This window comes from Akebia trifoliata, chromosome 12 (genome assembly GCF_017979445.1).
Source record: "Akebia trifoliata isolate Shusen 1 chromosome 12, ASM1797944v1, whole genome shotgun sequence".
NCBI classification, from domain to species: Eukaryota; Viridiplantae; Streptophyta; class Magnoliopsida; order Ranunculales; family Lardizabalaceae; genus Akebia; species Akebia trifoliata.
In genome coordinates, this window is record NC_141386.1 from 93,806 (window position 1) to 103,657 (window position 9,852).

General features: G+C 35.0%; 1 protein-coding gene across 1 annotated transcript; it reads left to right on the top strand.

Annotated features, from left to right (window-relative positions):
- Positions 1 to 687: 687 nt before the first annotated feature.
- LOC147388395 (E3 ubiquitin-protein ligase AIP2-like) lies at positions 688 to 2,993 on the top strand. Its single transcript, XM_086419142.1, has 5 exons — positions 688 to 897; positions 1,112 to 1,349; positions 1,450 to 1,718; positions 1,808 to 2,017; positions 2,718 to 2,993. Exons 1-5 carry the CDS (start codon positions 751 to 753, stop codon positions 2,865 to 2,867), a joined length of 1,014 nt encoding a protein of 337 aa, XP_086275268.1. The 5' UTR covers positions 688 to 750; the 3' UTR covers positions 2,868 to 2,993.
- The last annotated feature ends 6,859 nt before the right edge of the window (positions 2,994 to 9,852 follow it).

Sequence of the window (9,852 nt, forward strand, 5' to 3'; positions counted from 1 at the left end):
TGTGTATGATTCATTATCAGTTTCAATGCTCGTTAAGATTTTGTGTAATTTTTTCTCCTTATGGGTGTTTGGTTGTACCTCATTATAATTCGATCATAAGGACTTGTTTGGGTCGTCATTTTTGTGCAACATGGAGGGGCATATCCAAATAATCCTTAATTCTTGGGAGATTTAGACATAATCCCTATACTTTTTAGTGAATATTTGAGATACCCGAGTGTTTGCAAACCGTTGACATGCCTCCCTTGACCTTAGTCTTCTCAAGCACACTAATAAGGTGGCCCAAACTCCCTCTTCTTCAACCCACAGCCATTGGTTTTTTTTTTTTTCTTTCTTTCTACCCAAAGCCAGGAATCTTCAATCCATCGTTATCAACCTTGTTTGCATCCCGAAAATGCTAAACCTGTATTCCTAAAATTCCATCATATTCTCCTTTTTTTCAACAAAAAAAAAAAATATCCTATCCTGCCTCAAGTTTATGAAGATGAGGTCATGGGGCATGTCTAAATGTACACTTTATTTTTAGAAAGCTGTTATTGGCACCCTAACTTTTACTTATTACACTCTAATTAAAAATAAATAATGTCTGAACTTTGAAGAGTGTGTTTTTATTTGGTGAATCATTTAGGAAAGGGTGGTGTAATAAGTAAAATTTGGGATGCGAATAGTAACTCTGTATTTTTATTTTATCAGGCACGCACAGAAGGGAAGAAACCAAATAGGGGAAGGGTTTGTAAGATCGAAGAAAGAATGGATTCTGAGGAATCATTGAAAGAAAGATTGCAGCATTTGAAGAAACAGATTGGAAAGACACAGATGTTCGAAGAGGCCGTCTCCTCCATCAAATCCCTTCTTATACAGATATACCCTTCTGCTTCCCATTCTCTCCAGAATTCGGTATCTCTCTCTATCTCTGAGATCCATTGCTTTTGAGAATAATTCTGTTTGAAAGAATTCGTTGTGGATTAGTTCATTGCTTTTGTTTTTTTTTTTTTTTGCTTCTTCTTGTAGGCTTCATTGTTTTAATCAAATTCTGAAATTTTCAAACACCACTAAAATTCTATCACGGAATTATTGAATTAATGGATCATTATTGTTTTTGTATTTGCAGATATATTCTGTTGTTTGTGATGTTGATACCATTTTGCAAACAAGATATTATAATACAGCACCTGATTTATGGCTTGCTGGTAAACAACTGTTTGAGGAGGCTGAGCGCCTTGTTACCGATTCTTCTGAAAGAGAACATTTGAAGTTTTGCATTGCTAGAGTCCGTGACCATTTGCACGAATCAGAGATTAACTCCCACGTCTCAGAACCTTCTCAATCTCAAACTCAAACTAGCAGTAGTAAGTATTGCTTCATCTACTAAAAATATTTTGTTTTTGTTGTTCCTCCTTCAATTTTATTATTTTTAATAACAATTCGTTTAATTGTGTTTATTTTTAGGTTCAAGATATATTTTTAATGGACGACATCCAACCGAGGAACCTGTATTAGTAGTAGTACCTCCACCTTCACATCCACCTCCACCTCCACCTCCACGGTCCACATGGCAATTGGCACATGAGCTTCTGGCTACTCTTTCTCAAGGTCAAAGGGAGAATAATAGTACATCAGAAAGAGCTTCAGAGTTAATGGATGAGTTGGTAAATAGCATGGAAGAGATCAGTGGTTTACAGGAACTTGAGCATACCATCCAAGCTTCATTGCAGCAGGTTATATGCATTACCTTGAAATATATACGTACGCCTTCCAATTCTTCCCTTAATTGAACTTCTCATACAAATTTCTCTTTCATCTCCAGGGCATGGCTGCTGGACTCCTAAGACCGCCACCAGCAAGTAAACAAGTGGTTGCAAATCTTCCATGTTTCACTGTTACTGAGGAAAATCTGGCAAGTTTGGGATGTGAAACTGAATGCGCTGTTTGCAAGGAGAACTTGGTTATAAATGACAAAATGCAGGAATTGCCTTGCAAGCACTTGTTTCACCCCTCTTGTCTAAAGCCATGGCTGGTCATCTACTTTTAACTCTTTCACTTTTACTTGAAAACTTTAACAAAATACTATTTTCATTCTTCCTCCTACATCAATAATAATAATAATAATAAAGCTTCTACTTAACTGCTGCCTTGTTACATTGGTAATGGAAATAGAAAGTATTTGCATCCAAATGTATATCATTGACTTGTATACATCATGTAAAGTGGCCTGAAACTTGGATTTTCTTTCTTTTATGTCGGTATATGTCCTTACTAATTTCATGCAAACCAACCAACTAAAAGTTTTTAAGTTGAACCATGTTTACTTATCGTTGAGTGGGCAGGTTCTTAGTAAAATTAAAGTTTTTATTGGAGGTAAGATGAGCCATGTTTATTAACACGAGCTTTGAATTGATTAGTACATTACATTCATGATGTCTCTCTTTCTAGAGCATTTTTTTTTTTTGCATCTGTCATCGACGAAATTATAGTTTAGACTTGGAAATGGATACTTAAATTCCCTAGAATTTACCGAACAATAAATTTACTTTCTTTGGTATATTATTGTTATGATTATTCTTTTGAAAGAGGTAAAACTTTTTTCCATTGTATTTCTATCTTGTTCTCTGGATTGCTGCTTTTATATATTCCCAATCTTACTCGACTTTCAATTAGTTTTCAAGTGGCATATTTGGGAGGTTTATAGGAATCTCATAGTATACATTGTATGGCAGGATAAACACAATTCATGTCCAATCTGCCGACATGAGCTACCAACAGATAATCATGCCTATGAGAGTCGGAAAGAGCGGGAAAGGAAGGCCAAAGAAGAAGGAAATGGTGCTACAAGTGCCGTACTTGGCGGCGAATTCATGTATGTTTAGATGGCAAAGTTCTATTAGAATGTTTATGTAAATATATTTGTAAGTGCTAGATACTAAAATTCAACTTCTTAAATTTCACACAGTTGAAATTTAGAATTAATTTAAAGTTTATTTTGATGTGGAGAAGTTTTGTAATAGTTGGAGAATTGTTGCCGGCAAATGATAGAACAAGCATGTGACAACAATCATAAATAGTATAGAGTTACACATGCAAGATGAATAGCGCTCCACTCATACTGGGCGCGAATATCTGAAAGATTAAGAATCTCATTATAATATTCTTCTACGCCTTACCCAAATATTGGAATCCGCTGAAGGGTTAAGAATTTTAGAGGCACAGATTATATTTAAATGTTAAACGTAATGTTATTTAAGTAAATAATTCAGTTATTTCACTGATTTTCAGTTGACTGTTTATGGGGCCCATGGATCCTCCCATATGTTTATATTTTTGCCACTCCCGGACTTCCAAATGCATCCGTTTTAGGAGAATTTGTGCCCCTTATAGATGTGCTCTTCCACAGCCATGCTGCATTCTTGGGACACTTGATCTTCAATATTCTTCATTTTGAAAGCAGGCGGCCTTGACAGTTTTTCACAAAATGTGAGTTGGGATTACTCATTATTCTTCCTGTTTTTCCTCATGAAACCATATTAGATATTTTCATTATTCTAATTCTCGGAACCATTCTTTAATTTGCTTTACAAATATCCAATCAACACTTCCAAATGATTTTACTTTTCACCGCCATGTCCAAGCAGAATTATTCATGAGAGTGTCAATTCTATTACCTTTACGCAGAATTTAGGTTACATGAAAGCAAAAAAATTTAAATTGGGGATTGCTGTTTCTCAGTACTCTTCCAGCCTCATCCAAAAGTTTGGCCTTCCAACCTTGTTTTCGGTGTTTTAATTCTATACATAGATTCACTCTTGGCTCTCCAAATAGACAAGGGGGACTTCAAGACTTTCATGGTCTGTTGCTACCCTCATTCCCAGCTTTCACTTAATAACTAATCCATGAGTTGTTGTTTTTGTGTGTGTGTGTTCTTCTCCAGTTTGAGAGAACTTCACGTATAATTTCCCAATTCATAGAAACATGTCTTCCTCATAGAGCAAACTAGATATAGGGCGTGGCTTCTTGCATGTTCTTTGTTCTAATCTCATATAAGAATTCTCAAAATATCGTTTCATTTTGATGCACAACTATAGCTATTCTGAAACTTGCATCAGACACCAGCATGAAACGAACCCTAGAAATAGTAGGTTGACATGTAAGCAATTGACGATAACATGAGTAAGAAACTGGCAGTTTTCTAGTGAAGATGGCCCATCCTTTGTTTCATAAACATTAACATCAATGTGAGTAATGCCTTGATCATAACTCATTCAATTCTTTTGGTAATTATTTGACGTACCGCCCTCTGTTTCTCAAGCTGATGACTTGCCCCTTGACCTTGGTCTTTTTCAATAAATTAATTAAAAGGACATAAACGCCTACATCTTCAACCTGATAAAAAGATAAAACAGACTCTGATATTACCACAGCATTATGTCATGAATAAACTTCTTACGTGACTTTATTGTGAAGTCACAATATAATAAAATCACATATGATGTTTATTTATATCACAGTATACTATTTGCTGGGATTCTCCAACTGCCATCTCTAATGATCCCTCAATATCTCAATGATGTTCCCATCCACCATGGCATAGAAGACATAGTAGTTTGGAGAGGAAAGTCCAATGGCACCTTCTCGGTTAGTTCAGCTGTCAAGAACTACATGACTCACTCTAACTCGCCTATCTGGACCCGGCTTGTATGGTGCAAATCTAGAATCCCAAGACACAGCTTCATAGCATGACTTGCACTTAAAGGTAGGCTAAAAACATTGAGAAAACTTAAAGATTGGGGGTTAAGAGTTGAGGCTTTTGCAAACTCTGTGACAATCATAAAGAAGACACGAACCATTTGTTCAATGGCTGCTCCTATTCTAGGCAATTATGGACTGAAATCCTTAAGAGATGTATGCGCAATCGTACCTCAGACAATTATGAAGAAGAGGTGATGTGGGCCGCATCTAATTTCAATGGCAACTCAACCATTAAAGATATCAAAAAAATTATTGTCTGTGCTTTCATCTATCACTTGTGGAGAGAGAGGTGCAACAAGATATTTCAGAACAAATTTAACAACCACAACACTATTGTCTCTAGGATTCAAAAAGAAATTCGATTAAAGTTTGAAGATTCCTTGAAAGAGGTTGAGGATAATGACTACAATCGGTGTTTCCTTCAAGCTTGGGAATTTAATGCCCTTCTCTTAGCCTAGGAGAGTTTATTGTTCCTGGCCAAAGCCAAACATTGACACGTGGGCACTCAACATTGATGGCTCGTTCTCGGACACTCGAGGTGGTCTTGGAGCTATCATTCGAGACCATGAAGGAATGGTAATTGCTGCTATTGCTCGCCGGGTGAACCCAGTTTCAATCATTTATCACGAAATACAAGCTATCCTTGAAGGGCTCAAGTTGTGTATCACAAAAGGTTCCCTCAACATTTGGGTTCAAGCAGACTCATTAATGATTGTCAATATTCTTAACGACCGATGGAGTACTCCATAGCATGTTATACACTTAGTCCTTTCCATTAGAAGGCTCCTTCCTAGTTTCCACAGGTACACCTTCAACCATGTTTTCAGGGAAGCTAACCAAGCGGCGGATTATCTTGCATACTTCCAAAACTCTATAGAATGTTCTGAAATAGATAGTGGAGATCTCCCTTGTAACTTCAGTTCTATCATTGATAAGGATCGTAAGAGTTTTCCTTTTTTATGGTTATAGCTAGTCTAAGTCTGCCTTAACCCTGTTGACCTTTCAAAAAAAAAAAAAAATTATAATATTATAATATTATTGTCCACTATTTGTTTCTTCTTCCTAACATTAATCCTCCTCAACTTGTATAAAATTATCTCATATTCTTGAAAGATTCTATCAACTAAAACTTTCAAAATGGTTCTTGTGAAGGAATTTCTTCACCACCACCTCCTTGAGATTTACATCACCACTAGATCAAAATTGCAAAGAGAACCTTTACCAGCACCAATGTCGTACCGGCCAAAGAACCTCCAATTTGCTTAAGTTAGAATCATAGCAATCTGTTAATTGGAATTCAATTCATTCTTTAAAAAAAATATACCTTAGATTTTTACCTTTATGGTTTCCCTTCCCTACCCCCCCCCCCCCCCCCCTGCCTATTTTTACTTTGTTTATAATTCAACGTTGTTTCATTGTGATAAGATCGCACCCATCCTTGGATATTCTCCTGGATTTAGGAATTTAAGTTCAATTGACAAGTTTACCACGATTTTCAAGTGTAAACGGGAAGGGGAATGGCCTAGTTCTTCAGTTTGGCTCAAATATCACAAGACCCCTCTCCAGATATTCTCAAATCCTTTTAGGCGATGTTCACATCTCTAAGATGATCTTATAATCTCATACATATATCAAATTATGCCCATACAGTTCTTACCATCCTACTTGAAGAATTTATTTGCTTCAAACTTTAAACCTCAAGAATAAGATATGATTTTTTTTTAACACGTATTGAAGATTTGGAGTTTGAAGTTTTAAATAGATAAAAATAATAATTTAGGTAACTTGTTTTGAGAAGAAAAATTAAAGTTTTTTTTTTTTTTTTTTGTTGAGTTGAAGATGAGATTATCTATCTCATTTTGCATTATCCATATGATAAAACACAGTGGTTTACTTCTCAATGTTAATCCCCTCCCCCTCATTAGCCGGGGGTCGGAACTCAATCTTCCCACCAGTCTTAGGGATAATTATCCAATTTATTTCCTTTTTTGTTTTCCTCTTTTTCAAGAAAACCTTCCCATTTTATTCCCTTTCCTCTTCTACTCTCCTTTCTAAAAATGCCCTCCAACTTTATTATTCTCCTCTTTTTAGCAATACCTATCCAACTTAATTGTCTTTCCTCAGCTAACCCCTTAATCAAGGGTGGCAATCTTAACACAACATCAAATTAGTGGATTTAGGTCGGTTTGGATCATAATAGTATTGACCCGTCTAATACAATGAATAAACATATCGTGTCTACGTTAGGGATGTTAACACATTTAATTCTAGTGTCATTATCGTATCATTTTAGATCATGAAACATATGAGGTATCTCAAATATCAACAATTATTTAATGATTTTTAAAATTACTCATTTTCGACTAGAATTTCGTATATAACTTTTTCATAATACATTTTTTTTTTTCAAATGTTATAATATAGATGATGTTTTAAGAGATTTTTTAAATATTTAAAAGTCAAGTTTTTAGTTTGGGAAAGACAAACACTAACACTTTCCTACAAACTTAATAAAATTTTAAGCCTTACTAAGCTACAAAGGGTCATTTTACTCAAATGGATTGCCAACACCACAACCCTTGAGATTTCATGGAAAAATTCATATAAAAAAATAAAAAATCATTTTTTTCTCTTTTTTTTTTTTTGGACTTGTTCCAAGGTTTTGAAAATGGATAACGACCGAACTTCCACCCAAGTCCCAAATTTAAAACCAAAATTCAATGATGAGAAATAATTTTTTTTTTTTTTGAAGTTCATAAAATTTTGTTCTCTACAACCTAGCATCGGATTATGGTTTTGGATGCCACAAGTTGAACCCAAATTCCCTTAGTAAGGGTGAAATCGTTACTAAGTAAAGCTAATTGTACTCAAAGAAAAACACTTTCCTGACTGCATTACCTTGTGGTATCCAAAAACATGATCTAATGCCACATGTGTTGGGTTTATGTTTAAGTTTTTGACACAATTATTAAATGGGTTAGGTAAATTTTCAAAATAGCCTTACCTCAACATGACACAACCGTTACCACCCCTAACCCTTAACCCTAATGAGGATACAAGCACAAACAAACTCTAATTAATCTACAAGGGTACAGAAAGTCAAAATGCAAGAGTATCTCAAATATTCACCGAAACATGGAGGGGTATTTGTAAATGTATATAATAAAATACAACTACTTTTGGTTTTAATTGGGTCCCTCCTCGTAAGTTCTCCTCGTTGTTAGTAGAATGGACTAGTAACGTTTTCCATACCAGAAAAATGATCCTTTGGGCTTTGCTCCCCTCGACTATCGCTTGGGGGATCTGGAACGAAAGAAACAACAGAGTGTTCAATAATAAGAGTAGCAGCTCTCATGCAGGTTTTTTGGAGATCTTGGGTTTGCTATACCTTTGGTCAAAGCAGAATATAGAGTTCGCAGGGACTATTTTTGACGATTTTGTGTTTAGATGGCACTCTTTTTGTAATTACTAATGTTGTTTTTCCTTGTTTTGTTGTTCTTATTTGAAGCTTCCTTGGCCTCTTTGTTTCTTGTATTTCTTTTCTGATCAATATATTATACTTTTCAAAAAAAAAAAATAAATAAATAAATACAACTGTATGACCCACTTTTGGGGGGGACAAATTTCATCCCGCTAGGATAAACATCCATCCAACAATAATTTTTGTGGGATTCACTTTAATGTTTTTTCTCTTCACCCATCTAACTTTACTATGTTTCCAATTTTACTCCTTGAACCGATTTTATTATTTTTCATTTTTTACCCTTAACCTCAAAAAATTTAATAATACCCCAATTTTATTTTTCCCCCTCTTTTACTCCCTTAATGCCAAAGAGTATGCCTATGTCGTATATAATAAAATCCAATTGTGGACTCCGTTCTCTTTACATCCACATAAAAGGGGTTGGGATTTAGTCTCTAAGACATTTTTTTTTACCTTTACTAATATTCTTCTCTTCATCCTTTTTAGCAAAACCCTTCAACCTTTATATCATTTCCTCTTTCACCCCTTTTCCAAAAAATAATTCATGCAACTTTATACAGGCTCCCATCTTCTCTTTTACCCGCTGTCCACATATTTTATTTTTTAGATTTCAAATCTTAAAAAGAGTCATTTGGGCCCACATTGACAACCCAACAACACAGCCTTTTAGATTTCATGAAAATATTCATATTCAAAAAAAGGAAATTAAAAAAATATTATTTTTCGAGTTTGATCCAAGGTGTTGAAAATGGATGACCACCAAACACCCAAATTTAAAAATAAAATTCAACAATGAAAAATAACTATTTTTATTATTATTTTAGGTTCATATAATTTTTGTCCCCTACAACTCCATCACATCGGATCATGTTTTTGAATGTCAGAAAGTGATCAAATCAGGTTGTTGTTCCAGTCTTGGTTATCGTGGGGAAGCACCTTTAGAAAATTGAAGCCTATTTGTTGGAGCTTTCTTCCCTTGGCAGTTAGTTGGTGTCTTTGGAAAGAAATGAATAGTCGGATTTTTGAGGAAAAGAAAGGATCCATCCACAATTTAGTTTTTTTCTTTTCTTGTAGGGGAAACTGTACATGTGAAGATTTTTTTTTTTTTTTTTTGAAAGGTCAACAGGGTTAAGGCAAACCCAAACCAGCTACATTTGAAGATTTTATTGTTAGGTGGGATTTGTTTTCTAAGTCTTCGTAGCTTGTTTTTCGATTTTTATTTTTTTATTTTTTCCTTTCCTTTCGTTCTCTTTTGGGATGGTCACCTCAATTCATGGTTTTTAAACTCGTCAGAGACCGAGACATATCGCCCGAGTTAACTTGATATCAAAGCTGAACGAGACCAACTCACAAAGTCATTTTCTGACCGAGATGTATGACTCACGTTCATTTTTTTTTTTTTAACTCACAAGACGTCTCAAACGTATCGGAAAACTCATCCAAGACGACTCGGTATTGGGCCGGGATGAGACAAGACGAAATACCGAGTTTAAAAACCATGCCTCTTTACCTATAAAAAAAAATAGCTTAGCAAAAACAATATCATATTTAACTTTTCAGGCAGGGAGTGCCTCTTGTGTTATATATATTTGCGACATCTTCCAACTCCGAAATCGAACCTTATT

Bases quoted from the DNA above. Each gene is read 5' to 3' on its own strand.
- LOC147388395 (XM_086419142.1), top strand. From the start codon at position 751: ATGGATTCTGAGGAATCATTGAAAGAAAGATTGCAGCATTTGAAGAAA. The intron at 898-1,111 runs GTATCTCTCTCT...TTGTATTTGCAG, and splicing joins CCCATTCTCTCCAGAATTCG to ATATATTCTGTTGTTTGTGA. The intron at 2,018-2,717 runs GTCATCTACTTT...ATTGTATGGCAG, and splicing joins CTTGTCTAAAGCCATGGCTG to GATAAACACAATTCATGTCC.